The sequence below is a fragment of the Danio rerio genome, chromosome 17, assembly GCF_049306965.1.
Source record: "Danio rerio strain Tuebingen ecotype United States chromosome 17, GRCz12tu, whole genome shotgun sequence".
NCBI lineage: Eukaryota > Metazoa > Chordata > Actinopteri > Cypriniformes > Danionidae > Danio > Danio rerio.
In genome coordinates this window covers 33,995,601-34,017,212 of record NC_133192.1, presented here as the reverse complement: position 1 = coordinate 34,017,212, position 21,612 = coordinate 33,995,601, and the positions used below count along the sequence as shown (strand labels likewise).

The following is a 21,612-nucleotide window of genomic DNA, read 5'->3' as shown; positions in this document are numbered from 1 at the left end:
CGCCTTGATACCGACTCATTAGGTGTTTCGCCATGACGTACGAACGAAACCAAGTTATTCACGTGCACGCGCAAACCCGGGAGATTTCAAACCTGAGGCCCCGCCCTCTGACGCAGAAACCCAGACACACACACACACCCACAAACACACGCACACCCACAAACACACGCACACAAACATGCCGGTCGATTGAAGTCACACTGCAGATGGATATTATATTGAGTCTCTACCCAAAGATGAAACATAAGCATTATAACCAAGCAGTTGGAAACTTCTGGAAGCTACATGCTACAAAGAATACTTCATCTGAGTTTGTTAAAGGAAGGATCAGTAAAGAGTAACTGATGGACGTCAGGATGGGTTTCTTCCATTTCTCAAGTGTAAGTACGTGCGGTTAAAGTTGTTGCCTCGTTTACTCTAGCTTGCAAATGTATTTAGTTGTGATTTGTTACTTGTAACCGCGTGTACTGTATCAGGTTAACTGGATATTTTATCTTATCGCGTGCAAAGTCACGTTAAAAACGCGACGCGTGCTGTTTGTTTATGGAGCTCCGTGCTAGAGTTCTGCTCCCGCGATTTATTCGGAAATTTATTCCCGCGCCGCAGAAATCTGGCGCGGGGACAGCCGCGGGAATAAATTTCCGAATAAATCGCGGGAGCGGTCGGTAACGGGTTTAATTTGGGACGGGAGCGGGCTGTCTGCGAATTAGAAAGAGAGAGTCTGCGTGGTGCTTGTGTGTGTGTGTGTTAGTGCGCACGCACGCGTATGAGAGAGAGCGAGAGAGAGAGAGAGAGAGAGAGAGAGAGAGAGCGAACGAACGAACGAGCTTTGTGCTGTGTGTGTGTGTGTTTATACAGACAGCTTGGCTGTCTGGACTGTATACTGGGTGATTTTTGGTTGTGTTCTCCTCCGCTCTAGCGGGACCGGGCGCGGCGGGCAGAAAACGGAGCGGGTTCTCAGGCTAAAACCTGGCGGGTGCGGGCGGAAGCGGGAGCGTTGTCATCCGGAGGTGTGTGTGTGTTTTTGTGTGTGTGTGGTATGGCGAGTACACGACTGTCTCCTTCGTTCGGTTATCCGTGGCACTATCCACTCGCCATAGTGTGGCAGCTAAAATCCACGTCTACACTATCGAGCGTGTATGAACTGTGATTACTTTTTAAATTGCTGATTAGCTATTGGCCATTTCCCTCTCTGACTGAAGGCAGTCGACCAATCGCGACAGACTGTCATCGGTCCAATCAGCGCAGATTAGCTCCGCGCTAAGGAGGGGTTTGGGAACAAATGAATCACTGGACGATTCATACGGGAGTCGCTGGGATAATTAGCTAAAAATAAATGCAGATTATAAGACCATGAAAGTGTTTTTTGACCTTGCATGCATATTAGACTGTTGTTGGAGACCCTTACAACCAGGATATGACCCTATTTCATGTATAATATGGGCTCTTTAAATAAAATTATTATTAGAAAAATCAAGCAGCACACATGGATAAAATGTGCTATGGATAGACTCTTGAAGTCTAACAACAACAACATCTTTAAGATGTAGCTAGAACCTAAAGTTCATTGATGAACTCCGATGTTAGCTTGAGAAAGCCAACGTGACTGCACTAACGGCAGTTGGCAGGAAGTACGGTGGTTGCGAAGTGGTTGCTAAAATGTTTATGGCATTGCTAGATGGTTGCTAAGCAGTTGATAAATGACAATGCTGGTTTACATGTTTGATCAAATGCTAATATCAAAGAGCTTAGAATCACCAAGAGGCGACACTCCATTGCAACAGCAGCGTCCAGCAACAGCCCCGCGATTCAGCCATTTTGGAGTGAATTTATTTTTACTGAAACTGTCACTTTTAGCTGAAATTACTTTAATAGTTTAACAGTAGCATAATATAAATGAATACCAACATGTTAAATTAAATTTAACATAACTTCCAAATGAGATGTTAATAACAAACTGAAAGTAAACTTTTTGCTGCAGTATTATATGTTACAGCTTTATAATTTTTTCAGTGTTGTCTGTTAAAGAAAAGCTAATAAACCTTTTAAGTAAATATGTATATATATTATCGTAACTATATCTCCTGATCTGCATCTAACTGAACACATATGGAATTCTAAAGCGACATCAAGTTGAACATCTCTTTAAGCAACTAAAAGAGTTGTCTTGTTGAAAAATAGAAAATATAGATGTTGCAAAATGTAGCCAACTTGTTCATTCCATGCGTAGAACTCTTGGTGCTGTTATTAAAAATTATGGAGGCCATATAAACTACTGGATAAAGTAGTTTTTGATGTGGGTATACTCATTATTGCATCAGCCTAATTTAAGTAAAAGTAAACAAAAATGTAACTTAAGTTATTTTGTTAACCTTACTTTCATGTTAAACAGATGTTATATAAAAATTTAGTCTTGTCAACGTTTTGGAAATTGCTTTTGTTTTAATTGAGTGTCGCCTCTTGGTGATTCTATGCCAGTGATGGGCAAACTCGGTCCTGGAGGGCCGGTGTCCTACACAGTTTAGCTCCAACTCTAATCAAACACACCTGCTTATAGGTTTCTAGTGATCTTGAAGACACTGATTAGCTTGTTCAGCTGTGTTTGATTAGTGTTGCAGCTAAACTATGCAGGACACCGGCCCTCCAGGACTGAGTTTGCCAACCCCTGCTCTATGCTCTTTGCTAATACTTAGTAGGCATTTCTAGCATTTGTTTACTTTTACTTTACTTAAATCGTTAATAGCATGTAGCTAATCGTAATTAGCACTTGGTTTACCATGCATAGTACACAGGACATCCTATTTTCATGAGTCAAACGAGCAATACCTAAGTCCCTATGATGGTCTAATGTAGAGATATTGCTGTTCTTAAATGGTTGCTAGGTTAGCCTGTTTTATTGCTATGGGGACAATTGACAGCTGAGACAACCTTAATGTCTCTCTGACAGTCAAAAACTGGACTTGGACTTTATGTAAAAAATGGCTTGCCATAGTTTACTGAAAATATAATGCATAATAAGTGTGAAAGTGATACATGGAAAATGGCTTGCCATATCAGTAAAAATATGCAGTTTAAGTCAAATTGGCTTGCCATATCAGTAATAAATAGGAGTCTAAACCTTTTAGTTCATGGCTTGCCATATTTTGGGAAAAATAATGCTTAAAATAATTTATCGGAAATCTACACGTCTGATAAACCGGAAAAGAAATAGCAACAAAATGTAATGCAGGAGACATCTTTTGGCCAAATTCGGGGCTTTTTTTTGCTTTTGGCATTTTTTATATGCCAGATTTTTAATATGTAATTTTTGACATTTTTTATTAAAAAAATTTAAGTCTGATTGGCATAAGGAGATTTAGCAACAATCTTGACACACAAGGCACAACTGAACCAAATTTGGGCTTTGTAGCATGGAGGATAGGAGGAGGAGATACATTTGTTTTTGAGAAAAGAGTAGTATTTAGTAGTTTCTCAAGCCAACATAATAAATATGGAAAAGCCAGTTTGCACATTCTTCTAAACATTTCATTTTGTGCTTTACGGAAAAAAAAATAATTGTGTGTCTCTATTCTTTATGATGATGAAATACAGTATGCACCATGTACTTTACGCATCAACATAAAATTCAGGCTTTGGAGGTTTAGTTTTGTTCTGAGACTTATTGGCTCAGTTTGGCTTTGAAAAAAAAAATCACTAGCAGTCGGACGGTCCAAGATGCAGACAGAGTTTCAGACATCTTTATAACCAACGATCAGTTTGTCCTGCAGTGTAGTTCCAGTAAGGAAATAGACCTTGTTTGAAAAAAAAAAAGCATGTAATTGCATAGCCAACAGAAAAAAAGACAAACTCCAATTTCGGAAGCGTGTAGCAAGAGAAAATAAATAAAACATTACACGCGTACACACGTGCCCTGCAGAGATGACATGGGGCACGAATGCAAAAGATAGCGTGAGGGTGTTTTTGGCCTCAACGTTTCACGATTGCATTTAAGCACTCCTCTGTGCATACGAGTCAAAAGATGATGAATGACACTTTAAATGGTACACAAATGAAATAATTATGACTTCCATAACCTTATTTGAGTGACTGAGATCGATTGTTAAGCACTTCAGTGGCTGAAACAAGCCTTTAGTCACACAGCATGCTGGAAATACAATAGTGCAGTGAAAGAAAAAAGGGTGATTCAGTATTACTGTAGCATTATTTACAGTGAGACTCAAATAAAGGTGTAGAACCATTTCAAGGATGATCAGAAGAAATAGACAGCACCTTAGTTAAATATATGAGTGTCACAGCAAAGGGTCTGATTACTTAAGAATTGTGATAAATCTTTTTAATAAATAATATTCTTTCTTTTAATAAAACTTAAATGATTTTAGCAAATAGCTGCAATAAAATATTTAGGGGGTCTGAATACTTTCCGTTACCACTGTATGTACTGTGAATTGTATACACTGCTATTTTTCTTTACATTTTGCTTTTGTCAAGTTAAATTAGCTTATTAAAGGTTTAGATTTTGGCAAATCTATTACAATTTATTATTTATTGATTATAATTTTATATTTTTTCATGTCTATAAATACCAAAAATTTATTAACAATCTTAAAGCTGCTCTATTGCACACAACCCAAATATATGGAGGCCAAGTTTCAAAAAGCATTACAAAAGTCCATATGTTTGCATCTGAAGACTTTTGAAGCAAAATAAAAGCTTAAAGATGTACTATATAGAAAAAAAGAACAGTTGAAACATTCTTCTAAACATCTCCTTTTGTGCTTCATGCCAAAAAAAAAAAAAAAAAAAAAAAACGAAAGTCAACATGGGTTAAAAAAGCAACATGATGAATAAATGATCACAGAATGTGATTTAAAGTGCAGTGTGTCACTTCCAATGGTCGCAGGCATCAAGCTATCAACACAAGGTTATGCTGTGATCTAATTTATTGCAGAATCCACGTTTATCTGTGCTTTCAGGGGCTATTTCAATCATAGCTGTAATCTAGTTCATGTGAAGTTACAGTATGTGGACCTAGTTAGCTAAGTGATGTCCCCCTGGCAGACAGCTACACTGCAGAGGGCAGGACTTTCAGAGGACACTCATTTGTGCGGACTTATTACCAGCATCTTATTCCAGTGCATGATAGCAAATGTCAGAAAAACTGCAGAGATTAAATAAATGTTTTTTTTTTACAGAAGATTTCAGAAAACTTACCCCTCTTCCATTGCACTTGGCAGAGCACTTGTGCACCCCAAACACACTGACATTCTGACACTGTCGGTTCAGACACATCTGTAATGAGGAGACAGAGACAGGCAGAGAACTCCATGTTACAAGTAAGGAGACATTTGTGCTATAGTGTACTGTATGTAGCATTTACAGTGAATAGTGGTTGACCGATATGGATTCTAAAGGGCCAGAGTGGCCAATTTAACCTTAATAGTCAGTTTTATATTTGTTTGTGATAGAAAATGTATTGGAAAAGCTAACAGTTTTATGCTCTATTGCGTACAACAGGATATGCAACCCATTCTGGAATGTACTGCTAAATACATTTCTGGAGAGTGCCAAATGGATCCCAAGAGGTACATTTTTTTTGCAGTTTTTGTTTTTGCGAGTCCACCAGAGGCTGCTGTGTATGTTTTTTGAGATCTCAAATTTCTCTCGCTAGTGCCATTCTTGCATAAATCCACAAAAGGCCACTGTTGACTGACTGAACTGACCCACCGTCCTCCTTAACTAAACCCAACCAATAGTGTTTTTAAAAGCACAGTTTGACCTGCCCACCAACTGAAGAAGCAATCCATTTCAAGAGTTCACACTTGGCTGATTATTGCTTATAAAGCAAGTTTGGCATGCTGTCTTGGGAGAGAACCCTAAACTCATAAGATCCTCGAGGCTGGGGCTCCCTCCCGTTTGCAGAGCGAGAGTGGAGTTTGAGCTCCAGAGTCTCGAGAACTCCCCTGCTTGTTTATGGCGAAAGAAAGATTAGGGATTGCTATGGAGAGATATATTGCTGATTAAGAGTTCATCCATGCTGACGATTTGGTTCGGTCAGTTCTCTTATGTCATATGTCTTTGGCCTGCGGGAGTAAACCGGAGACCCTGAGGGAAACCCTCTCTGCATCTCAAGTCCAATGACATACATGGCGAGCTAGCAGGACAAAATGGCAATAACATGGAGGTAAGTGGTCCGCTTGTAGTGCAAAAGGAACGCAGTCGTTCTGCCTCGTAGCGTGTTTTAAAGACTAAATGCAGTCATACGTACCTCTGGCTACATAATTTATGATCTCCAGAAATGTATATAGATGAGCCTGTGTTGTAAATATATGGACGCCAAGCTTTAAAAAGCAACACAAAAGTGATCTGTATGTCTGCGTTTTTTCAAGACTCTCAAAGCCAAACAACAGATTTAAAATGTAACATATGGAAAATAAGTTTGAACATTCTTCTAAACATCTCCTTTTGTGCTTTATGGAAAAAACTAAAGTCATGAGGGTTTAAAAAATAAGATAATGAATAATGTGTATATCTCCTTTTTGTCCCTGTGGTGAATTTTTGATAGTAATTTATATCGTATCATTTCTCATTATAACAGTATATCTTAGGGATGGAAAGAGCCCCCGATATGCTCATTTGGTGTACTGGTTAAAAATAGCTGATGATGCAATGGATTGAAAAAGTGTATATTGGATACAAGTTGGCATTTTAAGTGCCTAATATAATTGCATTGATAAAAAGGATTCATGAGCTACACTTTTATTGTTTAGAAGTGACCAATATTTTAGACGTAGATTGATTTCTGCAGGCTAAACTGTTTATTAAGTGTGTTCTGCCATCACCATGTTGTGTGAACAAAACATATCCCAACACTACAGAGACCCGAGGAGAAGCGGGGATTAATTAATGTTGATCGTCGATCAACCGATCCACCATTAGATATAACAAAAATATTTGTGCTGTTTAATGAATCTGAAACATTGTGTTTTCCTCAGTGCATAACTTCATTCATTTTCTTTTCGGCTTAGTCCTTTTATTAATCAGGGGCCGCCACAGCAGAATGAACCACCAACTTATGCAGCATATGTTTTATGCAGCGGATGCCCTTCCAGCTGCAACCTATTAATGGAAAACATCCATACACACTCATTCAGACACATTCACCTGTACTACATGTTTTTAGACTATGGGGGGAACCGGAGCACCTGGCGGAAACCCACGCGAACACGGGAGAACATGCAAACTCCACACTCCAACTGACCCAGCCGGGGGCTCGAACCAGCGACCTTCTTGCTGTGAGGCGATTGTGCTACCTACTGTGTCACCGTGCTGCCACATAACTGACATCACAGGTATATATATATATATATATATATATATATATATATATATATATTTTTTTTTTTTTTATTATCTACAAATCTTTTTTAAAAAATCATGCAAGCATCAATTTCTTTGTCATGAATGGGTTTATGAATGATCACGGCTGTGTGCGTGCACACTAAACAGACGTAGTGCATTAAAATATGTATTTTGCAAAAATATTAGTTGTTGATATTTAATGATACTTCTGTATAATTTTAAAGCCACATACACATATCTTTATGGTAGAGAAAGCAATGGGTAAACAGCCTGTAAGCTAGTAAAAATTCTAAACTCAAATGAGATATTGAACGTTTCTTTCAAATATGGTAAAATGTATATTTTTTTCATTATTTACTTTCTTTTTTATTTATTGTAAAAAACAATTATTCACTTTTTAAGATGTTTAATTTTTTTATTTTCTAAAGAGCAGTTTTAGTTTCTAAATGTTCTAATGTTCTGCTATTTGTTTGGTTAACTATAAAAGGTAAAGCTGTCACTATAAAACAAAACAGAAATTCAGTTTGGCTTTAACAGTAACTGTACTGTAATTAAATGTGAGTGTTAAAGGTAATATCATTTGCATACCTATCAATGAGTTTTAGAGAAACTGACCTTCGTCTGTGACTTTTTATCCTATGAATCAAATTGAAATCAGATCATACTGGTCATAATAATTTAGTATTGCTAGCTACTTCAAGTGTACATTTAATGTCTCATAATGTTGGCTTGGCTTGGCTTGGCTTGGCTAATATAATATAATATAATATAATATAATATAATATAATATAATATAATATAATATAATATAATATAATATAATATAATATAATATAATATAATATAATATAATATAAAATAATATAATATAATAATACTTAACAATAATAAAAAGTAAGTAAGAGTAAGTATGTAAGTAAGATCATTTGTCTGAAGAGGAACACTTTTGTACCTTTCCCTCAGCACACTTAGTTCCAGCCAGCACTAGTCCTGGATCAGGCATGTCGTCCCCCAGGTACACGTGTGTTCCTCTGCACAGAAGACGTCCTCCTTCCTGCAGAGGTATATTCGTCTCGATTGAAACAGCATTGGTTCCGATCACTGGCCGGTTGGCACCTCCTTGGCACTGAATCTTCCCACACCTGGCATCCCTGTTTCATTCGAACAAATTGAAACACAATGAGTGAAGACAACAACAAAAGTGCTAAATGCTCTTACACTTAATAAAAGGCATAATGCAATAAAACAACAGACATTTCTTGAGGTAATTTGGCTTCTCGCAGCCTCTCATTCGAGTATGAGGAGCAGAGATCGTGATTAATAGTGACAAGAGATTATATGCGAAACCACAGGGCTGCTTATGTCACTGAATAATAATGACAGGCTGCAGAGAAATTAATAAAATTACATTCATTACAACATGTTTGATTGGCGTCCCGTAACAATTAGAAAGCAAGTGACATAAATGAATCAGAACAGCCTTAACAAATACTGTTCCACCATTCACGCTTATCATATTAACATTCTTTTGTTTAAAGAATGTGTCGATGACAGAAATGACTATTGTCTAATTTGAATTAAAGTTTTGTGTGCACTGCAGACGCACAATAAAAGCTTAAACTTGCAATAAAAGTAAAATAAATAAATAAATAAATAAATAAATAAATAAAAGTTTTGTACTTAGAAATCACTAGAAAGTAAAATATTGTAAAATTAAGTGTCAAACTATAAAAAACTAGTAAAGGAAAAAGTAAACAAAAATCTATGGGCAAAACAAAAACAAAACACACAAGCACAAAAAGCAAACTAAATAAACTAAGGCAAAAACTATTAAAATATATAACATATAAATAAATAAATAAATAAATAAATAAATAAATAAAAATAAACTTTAAAGGTGTTAATCTGAAAATTATTTAATAAAAAAAATAAAAATAAAAATCACAAAACACAAAAATGATAAAGAAACAGAAAAAAAAGGAAAATTTAAAGCATTAGAAGCCAAGCATTATAAACCTATTGATTATTTAATGAAATAGTCGACTCAGAGTTAAATAAATGAATCATGTTGGGTTCAGATCCTTTGCCAATACGGTACATCACCAAATATGAAGTGCCAGATCTGGGGTCCGTTCTTCGTACGTGGATTACTTAGTTAGCTGGATTTGGATATTGACGATTTGACACGATCCAGGATCGTTTCGTTCTTCAAAGCTGATCCGAGAGTTGTTGTCATAGCAACAGATCTGCTAGCTTAAACCTGATCGGTAGCAGGTTCAGTTTATAAACATTAATGCAGTCATAAACATGTTTTGACAGTTAATATGCCAGTGATTATGCTTAACAAAAGTTGCAGACGCCTTTACCAATATCAAAATGCTTTTGAAAACATCCAGTTATTCCATACAGCGATTAAAAAAACGGCTATTATAATAAAGAAAATCTTTTCTAAATGTAGAACTAAATACACTGATATGCATTGAAATACATGATGAATACTCTTGACACATGAAAGAGTAAAGCCTGCAGCTCACAACAAATGTGGAAGGTTATTGCGTGTCATATTTAACAAACCGTTTACTGCTAATTTGATGTAATTTTGCTCACATGGATAATTGAATATTAATCAGATGATGTCATCACGCTGCTGTGCCGTCAGCCAATCTTTGCACCGCTGATCATGATTTCGAGGATCGATAGATCTGTCCTTCACAACACACGCAGCGATCTCAGATCAGTTCATCTAGACATTCTAATCTGATTCGCGAACTTGTTTGAAGAACCAAATTAGCGAGAGATCAGTTATCAAGATTAAAAGATCCAGGATCTGCCAAATCATCTTAGATCATTTAAGCGAGGTACGAAGAACGGACCCCTGGTAAAACGTGAACGCGCCTTTTCCTTCAGATACTAGCAGAGTGAGGGGGATCACAGGACTGATTATGACATGAAAATGACGATCACTGACAGATGGAGATTCAGCTGTGGAAAATAAAGGGTTAATTTCATTTTCACAACAATACCACAAAATAGCCAACCTAGTGCTGTGTTTGCTCGTCATTTTTGTGATGATTGATACAATAATCTACACTGCAACACGGGATTCATCAGCCATTTGTTATTAAAGGAAGGAGCAGCAGAAACTATTAAATATGGGACTTTGTCAGTAACTGTTACAGTTCATATGGACCAGTGTCTTCTTCCTCCAGGTCACAATATGTAGGTGTAATTATGATCGTTGCCTCGTTTTCTGTAGTTTGCAAAATTTGTATTTAACTGTGTATTGTAACTTGTAATCACTCTGCGTGGCTTGTAATCACATGTACTGTATGTCTTTCTGTACGGGGCTATTTCACATATTGCGTTCAAAACCACATTGAAAACGTGACACGTGCTTCTTCCTTTACCGATTTAAATTTGTTTCTGAACTGGCAATCTTCTGCTGTTTAATAAATGTCAATCAAAGGCGGCAACACCAAGGCTCCAAAAATACAAATTTACTAAATTAAAAAGGCTGACACAAAGCGTGTAACGTTTCGAGCCACCCGGCTCTTCATCAGACAATGTTCATCACAATCAGGTGCTCCTATTTGTACACTTCCGGATCACATGATCTTCCTCACATATATGCCCACATAGGAGCACCTGATTGTGATGAACATTGTCTGATGAAGAGCCGGGTGGCTCGAAACGGTACACGCTCTGTGTCAGCCTTTTTAATTTAATAAATTTGTATTTTTGGAGCTTTGGTGTTGCCGCCTTTGATTGACATTTATTTGCACTTTTTGCGGTTTTGGCTGAGCACCCAATTTAGAGAGATGTGCGTGCTTTTGTACAGTTTTTTTTCAATCTTCTGCTGTTTGCCTTTGCTATGGTCACCATCAGCTGTTCCTCACATAGCGGTCAATTTTCAAAATAGTTAAAGTTTTGCTACTGTGTGGATTAATACTGAATGTGTGCTGTTATTACTTGGGTTTAGGGTTAAGAGTAGAGTCATACAGTATGCTGGTGTTTAACTGCATTACTTTATTGCATTCCTGCATTGGGCTCTCGCATACTCTGTGCTACTTCATAACCATGGTGGGCGTTTCTCTCTGTCTCGTGCTGAATCAAGTCAACCATTTACAACAGACTGGGTCATTGGACCAATCACAGCAGATTAGCCTCACGCAAAGGAGGGGTTTGGGAACAAATTAATCACTGAACAAATCATATTGGGTCATTGGGATAATTAGGTAAAAAAATGACCTTTTGACCTTGCATGCACATCAGCCTGTTGTTGGAGACCCCCAAAACTAAAATATGACTTTTTATAATGCAAAATAGGGGCTCTTCAATTCATAAAATACAAACAGTTTAAACATTTATAATCATCTAACCCCTGTAATACATATACAAACAAACTAAATAAATAAATAATGACATATATAGAAAAACGTACAGCTCAAAGTGTTATCAAAACTGCATACCTTGCTTCACATTTTGCGAAGGAGCCTTTAGCGTCTTTTCCACAATTTCCATAGGGATCACCTGCAGAGTTTACTCTTTCAAAACAGATCCCCGGGGCAGGTTTTGCTCCTGAAAAAAAAGAGAGAATGAAAACAACACAGCATATGCCCGCTGTCAAAGGTGGAAATATGACGCTGTACAATTCTTCCATCTTGTTTTAGCTTGTATATAAACCGAAAACAGATGAAAGGATAACATATGTCAGACTGTGGCCTGAATCCTTTTGGAAGGCAGTCTGAACAGACATATGGAATAAATAAGAGCAATCACTGTGTGAGCTTTCAAACTGTTTGAGCTTGCCATTTGAATGCATGGACGATTGAACGTGACTTTTTGGCTCGACATTGCTTGCATATTGTATTACAGTGTCAAAAATGGATGATTAATGAAGTGTATATTTGCAGTACCTTATGATCTATTTCTGGTCAACCAAAAAAGCCCTGCATTAACCTTGCAGAAACTCGCATATTAAACCTATACTAGTACCAACCTGGTCCCCAGAGTGTGATGCACTGCTGCTCGTGAGTCTGGCAGATGCCGTTGTAACAGTAACCATCCATATTGTGGCAGGCATGGCCATCGTGCAGGTACACATTGGCAGGACAGTGAGGGTTTGTGCCAGTGCAGAACTCAGGTAAATCACAGGAGTTACTGGACTCTCTACAGGGAGTCCCGGCTGGTTTTAACTACACACATAGACGAACAGAGAGCTTAGACAACAATAGAAACAATCTGAATGTGCACAGCATCACCTAAGGTTGATTTATTTTTAAAAATTCGAATAAATAAAGAGCTAAAAAAAATAAAGATGAGAAAGATGAACTGTAATGAAGGCGCAGTGGGATAAAGCCAAGAGAGGCTTTGCATGTATTAAAGATTACTGGGTACTACAATCTTTTTGTTTGTTTTTCTGGTGTGTCAGCCAAGTAAAATCTAAATAAACCAATTTTAAAATAAGCTTTAATAACAAAACAACACAACAAATTAAATAAAAAATAAGCTAAATTAATGTTAACCAATAAAAAGCGAAATATGTAAGGTAAACTAACAAACAAAAACTAAGTAAACAAATACTTACCAAGGAAATGTTGCTAAACAAGCAAATAACAAATTAAAAAATACAAAATCAAGAAAAAAATATCAAAGTAAATAACCAAAAACAAAAAAAAAACAAAAAAACAAGCTAATGAAAAAAATAAACAAGAGAAAAAAAAACAAAAACACTGTAAATAAAAATACAAAACAAAACAAAGAGGTGAACAACAAAGAGGTGCTCTGTAAAAGATCAAAAGCAAAACAAGCAAGCTAAACCAAAACAAAAAAGAAACCTTTATTCATTAATTTTCTTTTCAGCTTAGTCCCTTCAATGTGAGGCGACAGCACTACCTACTGCGCCACTGCATCGCCCCAAAAAAGAAATAATAATATAGTAAAGCATGCAAAGAAATAATAACAAAACAATAAAAAGTAAACAAAAACAAGGAGTGAAAATGTAGCAAAACAAAGAAATAAGAAAATAAAGAAAATAATAACAGCCGAAAGTAAACAAAAACAAAAGAAACAAAAAACATATTAAACTAGTTAGAATATTTTAAAAGAGGTGATTTATATTTTTATTAGCCAAAATGTTTATTATTATTTAAATCAAAGTTAAATACAGTACAAAACATTTTTAGAGATTAATAGATTAATTTATTTTTATTGACTCTTCATTTAATGAAGAACTAAGCTGAAATCTTGTAGTTTGCCTGAGGTCTAGCCTGGAGGCCACTAGTTTTGCTTTATTTTTTTTTCTTAGCAAACGCTTCTGATTTATGTGTCTGGAGGCCTGAGAGGAAACTGAGTGTCTATGTTTGGAGTGTAAATGTCAGTTTATGTTGCACTTATTAATGGGGCAAGGAAAATATGATTTCCACCTTTTATTTTACATACTGAGAAAAAAATAATGGTGAGGAAAGAGGGACAGGAAAGATTTATAAAAGTACCTGACAGTTTTCACAGCACTGGCCATGTGCACAAACAGCATCTCCCTTGAGGGTGCAGGTTGTCGCGTTACAGCAGGGGTTCAGACACTCCTATAAATACACAGATCACATTGGACATCAAGGCATTGAATCAAATCACATGCAGAAAAAGTCAATCACAACAGACAGAATTTAACAACTGAAGCATAAGAAGTACAGTTACAAATATGTTGTTTTAGTTTGTCAAAAAGTGGTGGAAATGCACCACACAAAACCTAAAAGCAAATAATAATAATAATAACATTAATAATAATAATAATAATAATAATAATAATAATAATAAACAAATATGAATAAATAATTAAATGAATGAATAAATAAATAAATGAATAAATAAATAAATAAATAAATAAATAAATAAATAAATAAATAAATAAATAAATAAATAAATAAATAAATAAAGTCAAAAGCCAAACAAAGTAAACAAAAATAAACAGAACAATTGCAAACAATATATATATATATTATTATGCTATTTGATAAAATTTAATCAGCACAGAAAAAATTTTGGTTCAAAAAGTGTCATGAATAAATTATGGTATTGCCTTTCAGAATTAATGAAGCACAAGTTAAAATCTTGTCTTAAAAGAGTGGTAAATATGCAAAAGCAACAAAAAGCAAAGGCAAAATGAGCAACAATAAAGAGAAAAAGCTATCACAAACTATTAATAAAAACAATTACAATAAATAAATAAAATAAAATATATAAAACAAAACAAACAAAATAAAATAAAAAAGTATATAAAATTAAATCAGTTGCATTAAATAAATGCCAAATAATATGCACAAATATACACAAAACACAGAAATGAATTTAGAACAAGATAAACAAAGAGGAAAAAGTAAAAATATAAGTAAACCTAAAACAAAATATGCAAAAAAAAAAAAAGAGCAAAACATGAGAAGTAAAAAAATGTTACAAATAAGGTAAGAAAATAGTAATATGTAAATATGTAGAAAATGAGGTAAGTTTAACAATGTAACAAATGGGGTAAGTTTAACAGAGGCCAAAAACAAAGTATAAAAATGTGTGCAGGGAACCTTGATTTAAATAGTAGACTTCTAGACAAAGTAGAAGATTTCAGGGGGAAAAATAAAATGCTACAATAGCACAGGATTTGACCCCTTTATTTGACATTATCCAATTAAAGGTTACTGAGAAACAATGGAAAGTGACTCCGAATTGCCTTCCCATATGATCACTGCATTAGATATTAGTTCCAGGTGTGGAGTTTATATTGTTTCAGGAAAATCCCTTCTGTCAACCAGTTCTTTGTATCCATGGTTACAAAAAAAAAAAAAAAAACATTATTTGGAAATGTTAACTTTGGGTTTTTGTGTGAACGTCTTGACGTGTCTGGTTTAAATTAGTGGTCTGTGCATTGTTCTGATTTCTGAAAAGAAAAGAAAAAGGTTGTTTTCTCAAACTCTGAACTCTTGCTATCAGTGAACCGTGTTCAAGTGTGTACGTGAGTGACATCACCATTGACCCAAGACTGGAAGTGATGTGAACGTCAGAGACCCTGTACAATTGAAGGAAAGAGGACATTTATCTCAGAAGAGAAAGAAAGAGGAAGAGACAGAGAGGTGAATTCTGAAGGGTGAAGATCATTGGGTTTCTTTTTTGTAAGTGAAGCAGAATTCAACAAGTGAATCTCACTAAGACCTTGAACACTAACATTTTATTTATACACCCCATTTGATGGACACAGTTTTAAAGCCTTGTTGCAGCATCAGAAATGATAAATTGCATCTCATTTAGGGAGCAGAAACACTACAAACAAAGACAAGCGTAAAAGTAAACACAAGTATAACTAAACAAGCAAAGTAAACAAAAACAAATTATACAAAAACCTAGCAAGAGTAAACTTGAAAGTAAACAACAAGTAAAAAAGTAAACAAATAATAAAACAAAACACCAAAAAGAAATTAAACAACCTAAATACAAAATAAAGCAAAAGGAAACAAAAGTAAACAACATATTAAATAAAGTGTGTTTAAAGATAGAAAAAACAAAACAAGCAGGGTTAACAACAAACAAAACAATTAAATAAATAAATAAATAAATAAATAAATAAATAAATAAATAAATACAAATGACAAAAAAGTATGTGTTTGGGGCTTTTTCACTCGTTTTCTCCTCTTTTCCATGTTGAACATAGTCCTGCTATAGACTGAGAGGGGCTTGTCTTGGGTTTGGTCAATCCTCTGGCTAAAACTACTCCACAGCGTCTCAAAAATCTCTTTACAGACCTGCTGTTTTCGCTAAACTGCCCTCATCCAGAGTGAAATCTGCCCAACACCCCAGATCTCCAGCTGGGCTTCCTCTCCACTCTTTACCCACTTCCTCTCTCAATCCCCCTGGTGAGATCATGGAGCTCATGGGTGCCATTCTCAAACAAACTTTCCCCATAACATGATCCTGGACTTTAAATCTGAGACCAGGCTTTAATTCCTTCTAGGTCTACGCTGACATAATGTGTCTCTGTGACATCTAAATTACATAGATCATTTCTGAAGTCTTTATTTCCATTATTACATGATACTTAGGAGGGCATTTTTGCACTTATTTATAGAATAGCGGAAGGGGAAGAGAATCAGGCTATACAAGTGACTCAGTCTGGATTTAAAACTGCATGAGTCTAAAAGGCTTTACTCAGTTTCATATTGAAAAATGAACTGATGTGACATTCACTCATTCATTTTCCTTCAGCTTAGTGTCGTAATTATCTAGGGTCGCCACAGCGGAATGAACCACCAATTATTCTAGCATATGTTTTATGCAGAAGATGGCATTCCAGCCGCAACCCTATGCTGGGAAACACCCCTCCCACCCACACACACACTATGGACAATTTAGTTTATTCAATTCACATATAGCACATGCCTTTGGACTGTGGGGGAAACCAGAGCACCCAGAGAAAACCCACGCAAACACGGGAAGAACATGCAAGCTCCACAGAGAAATGCCAACTGGCGACCTTCTGGCTGTGAGGCGACAGTGCTAACCACTAAACCACCATGCCACCCACTGATGGAACAATTTCAAACAAATCAAACTAAAATGCTGTATTTTGTCTTGGGAATTTAACACTTTCCAGAGCTCACCTAGAGTAAACACCAAATGAGCCACAGACATAGGGATGGGTACCGAAACTCAGTACTTTATTGGTAACAGTGCTACAGTACATTATAAAAGAATGAAGTATTAATAAGCTCTGAAGTTAACGGTTCTGCTATGGGTACTGGAGAATTATTGCTGAATAAACACGACTTACAGTAGCATAATTTAACTGACCAACCTTTTCTAATTTGCGATATTTGATATTGGTCTGCACAGTTGGCAATTTCACATGAAAAAATACTCGTATTTTCGCCCAATAGTACAATGGCGAGCACGTCAAGTATAAAAAGCTTTTACATATTTCCCGAGCGGACAGCGACAATGCAAAGTTGTTTTCTTGAATAAGTGGAAACGCAAGCAATCTGGCTAAGCATCTATCAAAAGTTCATTAACTGCAGAAAGACAAATGAAAAGTTTTTGACTGACCTGCTAAATCATCCACATTGTTATGCTAGCAGTCAATCACACAAGGTCTCTCTAAATTAGTATCATATTAATAGATTAATAAACACACATTCGGTTACAATGAAAACAGTATTTTTTTCTGCAGTAGCGTAAATAAATGTTAAACATTAAAAATGCTTTTACATCAGCTGTTTTTACAAATATAGTCTAATAATAAACTATTCTTTTTAAGAAGTTATTAAAAATGCTTAGTTTTACGTTGTTAACTCCCAAAACACCGGTAACTCATTTATGGGAATGTGCAAGTGAATGAAAAATCTTAAACATAATCTGATTATTTAACTGCATTTTGCAACTCAAAGAGGGGGGTTTCAACTGCAGGGAGTACAAGAAACCAAGAAAGATTCTGACTTTTGCCAGAAAATGCAAACATGTTGATTTTTCTCCAGATGAAAAAACTTTAAAACTGAGAGTAATTTTCCTTCAAACCATTGTACATTCATTTACAGGAAAAATTGGGTTTATTTGCTTTACAATTATTGGTTTTGCTATATTTTACATTAAACGTAATAATAAAATAAAGTGTTGTTAATTCTGTTCAATTTATTTTTTTGTATTTTTTTATATAAAAAACACTACAAAAAGAACCGCGAAGAGAACCAATAAAGTACCGAACCGAAAAGCGGTATCGATCAAAGTAGTAATACTGTTAAAACCTTAATGATACCAATCCCTCCTCAGTCATCAGAGAATAAAATAAAAACATTTTGATTTCCCTCTGGTAGCTGGATAAAGAGTACAATATATGTCATAAACTCCAGCCTCTTTCAAGATGTTAGTTTTCAGATGCTACAAAAATGGGGGCATTGCTTCATGCTTTTTGTTTTTGCAGTTGGGTCTGAAGGAGTTTGGGTGGGGCTTTGATATCATGGCTCCGCTTCATGACATATTGCCACACGTGCAAAATGACAGCAGCCATACCCTGGATGTTTGGCTTTCTTTACAGTGGAAGAAAGTGACAACATCTCATTCATCTTGTTTTCCAGAGTCTATAGTAAACATTTGCTGACAACATACTGTAATAATTGCCGGCAGCTAGTTCTCTGCAACTCTCACATGTTCGCCAACTGAAGCTAAGCAGGGCTGGTCAGTACCTGGATGGGAGACCACATGGGAAAGCTAGATTGCTGCGGGAAGTTGTCTTAGTGTGGCCTGCAGGACCACTCAATCTGTATTCAGTGTGAGTCCTAATGCCCCAGTATACTGCTCTGTACTGCTTAGTGAGTGTCGTCTTTCAGATGAGACGTTAAACCGAGGTCCTGACTCACTGTGGTTGTTAAAAATCCCATGATGTCCTTTGAAATAGAGTAGGGGTTTAGGCCTCTATCCATCATGGCCTCCTAACCATCCCCATATAAGAATTGGCTTGATCACTCTGTCTCCTCTCCACCAGTCAGCTAGTGTGTGGTGTGCAATCTAGTGCAATATAGAAGTCGTTGTGTTATCCAGGTGGATGCTGCACACTGGTGGTGGATTAAGAGATTCTTACCAAAAATGTGTAAAGTGCTTTGAGTGTCCAGAAAAGCGCTATGGAAATGTAAGGAATTATTAATAATAGGTTAAACTATGGACATACCAGTTGACATGGAAACAATCTTTTTCTTATAGAAAATGTGGTAGTCCATCAAGGTCAGAAGATAATAAAAACATGATCACACTAGAGCTGCTTTGTAAAATAATAATAATAATAATTAAAAAATCAATGTTTTTTATGTTTAATAGTGTAAAACTGCTACTAAATGAGGTTAATCCTTTCACACTTATGTTTTAAATGCCTACCTTTTTTTAGGGCAGAAATAATCCAAAAAGTAAATGTAATTTAAAGGTCTCGTGAAATTAAAATAAATAAATGTAAATGTTAGTTCCAGTCTGTTAATTTTCAGGATATCTATGAGCAATTGTGCTTAAAAACAGTGAAATTTGCATTTATTAAAAACTGATACAAACATCTAAAGCTTCTGTCACTTAGACCTAAATGAATAATTTTTTTTTTCATGTCACCTCATACTTTAGTTTCTCATTAAATCTTGACCAATCAAACACTCTCTATTAGTATTATGCCCCGCCCCCTTAAAGATGGTTCTAATTTACTTTTCAATTGATGCGGTTGATGTCAACCACTCTCACTGACAGAGCTGTTCTAAAAACAAAATGCTATTGGCTGTTTTTTTAAGGGGAGGGGCTACACTATGTCAAAAACCCCTTTCACACAGTGATACCGGTAAATATCTGGAAAATTTATGGAACGACTTTACCGGTATATTCCAAAAAGCGTTGTTCACACAGGCGAGGATGCTAGGGAATTTTCCCAGTAAAGACCATTCACACATCGATTCCAAAATACTGGTAAATTCTGACATCATTAACCTTGTATTTGTAAACATTTGACTATACAAACTCTGTGGATGGATAAGTATTGTGAACAACTTCAATGAAAAAATATAGGAAACACATTTGCATGTCGAGATGTTCATGATATGTGTGTCACCAGCTGCTTCACGGGCACACGCGACACGTCAAGCAACTGGAAGGAGAGCTTGAAGGTAAATAACAATGGCTTATCATAAGCATCTTATCAATAATTATTTATACAGTTGGCATTAAGAAGAAACATACAGTAGAAATGTTATCTGACTAACATCTAGCAGCTAAATGTGTCTGGAAAAATATTCAAAGGCTTTTATTTTCATAAACCGCGCAGACATGAATGCGTCTGAGTGTTCTGATTGGCTAGAGTAGACGTCTCATGTAGACGTGCACTCATTCTTTCCGGCATTCTTCCTTCTGCTTTTTCACAGTGCAGCATTCCGGCAAATTGCTGGTAATGTTACAACTTCTCTTTCCGGAAAATAGCCGGAAAAAATTCACAGTTTTTTAAAAAAAAGGGCCTGTTCACACATACAGACCTTTCCAGAAAATTGCCAGTAATTTTCTGGAAAGGTCTGTATGTGTGAAAGCGGCTAAAGACTATAGAATGCACAAGACATGTCACTCGTATACTTTTGAATCAGGAAAAGTGTAACAGTCAATATGTCAAATGAAGCCCCGGCTTTTAGTACAGGAGCCAATCAGTGATGGCTATATGGCCAATAAATCCCACTTTCTAGTACAGGAGCCAATCAGTGATCGCTATATGGCCAATAAAGCCCACTTTCTAGTACAGGAGGCAATCAGCGATTGCTATAGAATGACAACTCTCCGAGGGAGTGGTTCATAACAGATGTGAGTTTCTGCAGATTTTGTGTTTTACAAACATTTAGAAATGAAACTAAAGAGACAGTTGTTGTTTAGTTTTATTTAATATTTGTAATATGAAATGTAATCGTAAGCTTAACAAGTAGTTTTGGTGAATTTGATGTTTTCCCATTCAAACAAAATGCCCGAGCATACTGACAGAGAGGAGTTTCAAAGAAAAAAAAATATATGGCTCTATAATTGGTTGTTTTTAGCATATTTGAGATTATTTTTCAAAATGTTTGTCAGTTTAAGAACAGGTTTTGAGGACAAAGTCAGGGTGAAAGCCAGTGTTTGGCCTGTGAATGTTAAACTACATTAATCACTAAAGACAAGATATGGACCTGGTTGAGATCTGCTAATGCTAACAGCTGCGCTCTGCTTCGGTGTGATGTGCAGAAGTCTTTGATGTGTGTGAGCTTTTCATACCTCCGGCTCTCCACAGTCACACTCCTCTCCTTCCTCAATGTATCCGTTGCCACATTTCTGTCCCCCGTAGAGCATTTTGACCTCAGGCATGTTATACAAACACATGCCGACCCCCTTCTCCAGACTGGCCACCAGATCCTTCTTACTGCACGTACTGAACACTGTGGGGAACGGGTACCTGTTTAAATAAACAGAATGAAAATTAGAGAGAAATTGTGTGATATGTATTTTGCATTGTAATTTAGTATATTTAAGTATATTCATGCAATTTCATTTAATTCTTGTTTCTTTATATACAGTATTATATTATGGCGCTTTTAAATGCTTGATTCTGACTGGCTGATAATTCTGGGAATCACTCATCTAAACTACTGTAGTTTCAGGCAGGCCTTACCACATTACAGTTCTAACATATCTCTATGTTTTCAGTTATTTCACAGCGTACAACAACATTGAAACAAACAGAAA

General features: G+C 35.9%; 1 protein-coding gene and 1 long non-coding RNA gene across 19 annotated transcripts in view; one reads left to right on the top strand and one right to left on the bottom strand.

Moving 5' to 3' along the window:
• Positions 1-7,349, top strand: part of LOC141378615 (uncharacterized) — a 44,999-nt gene extending 37,650 nt beyond the window's left edge. Inside the window, exons 4-6 of one of the 2 annotated variants that reach the window (XR_012393494.1) lie at positions 5,193-5,333; positions 5,515-6,181; positions 7,181-7,349. This is a non-coding gene — a long non-coding RNA (uncharacterized lncRNA). Of the gene's footprint in view, positions 1-5,192; positions 5,334-5,514; positions 6,500-7,180 lie in introns of those variants that run through there. The other variant, XR_012393493.1, reaches the window with a different exon arrangement.
• adam12b (ADAM metallopeptidase domain 12b) overlaps positions 1-21,612 on the bottom strand; it is a 159,355-nt gene that overhangs the window by 22,556 nt on the left and 115,187 nt on the right. For all 17 annotated transcript variants that reach the window (XM_073928655.1, XM_021467445.3, XM_068214608.2 and 14 more), the window contains 6 exons: positions 21,145-21,322; positions 13,854-13,943; positions 12,359-12,554; positions 11,829-11,937; positions 8,312-8,510; positions 5,212-5,289 (listed from right to left, as the gene is read on the bottom strand). In XM_073928655.1, coding sequence (XP_073784756.1) covers positions 5,212-5,289; positions 8,312-8,510; positions 11,829-11,937; positions 12,359-12,554; positions 13,854-13,943; positions 21,145-21,322 — 850 coding nt within the window. The remainder of the gene's footprint in view (positions 1-5,211; positions 5,290-8,311; positions 8,511-11,828; positions 11,938-12,358; positions 12,555-13,853; positions 13,944-21,144; positions 21,323-21,612) is intronic.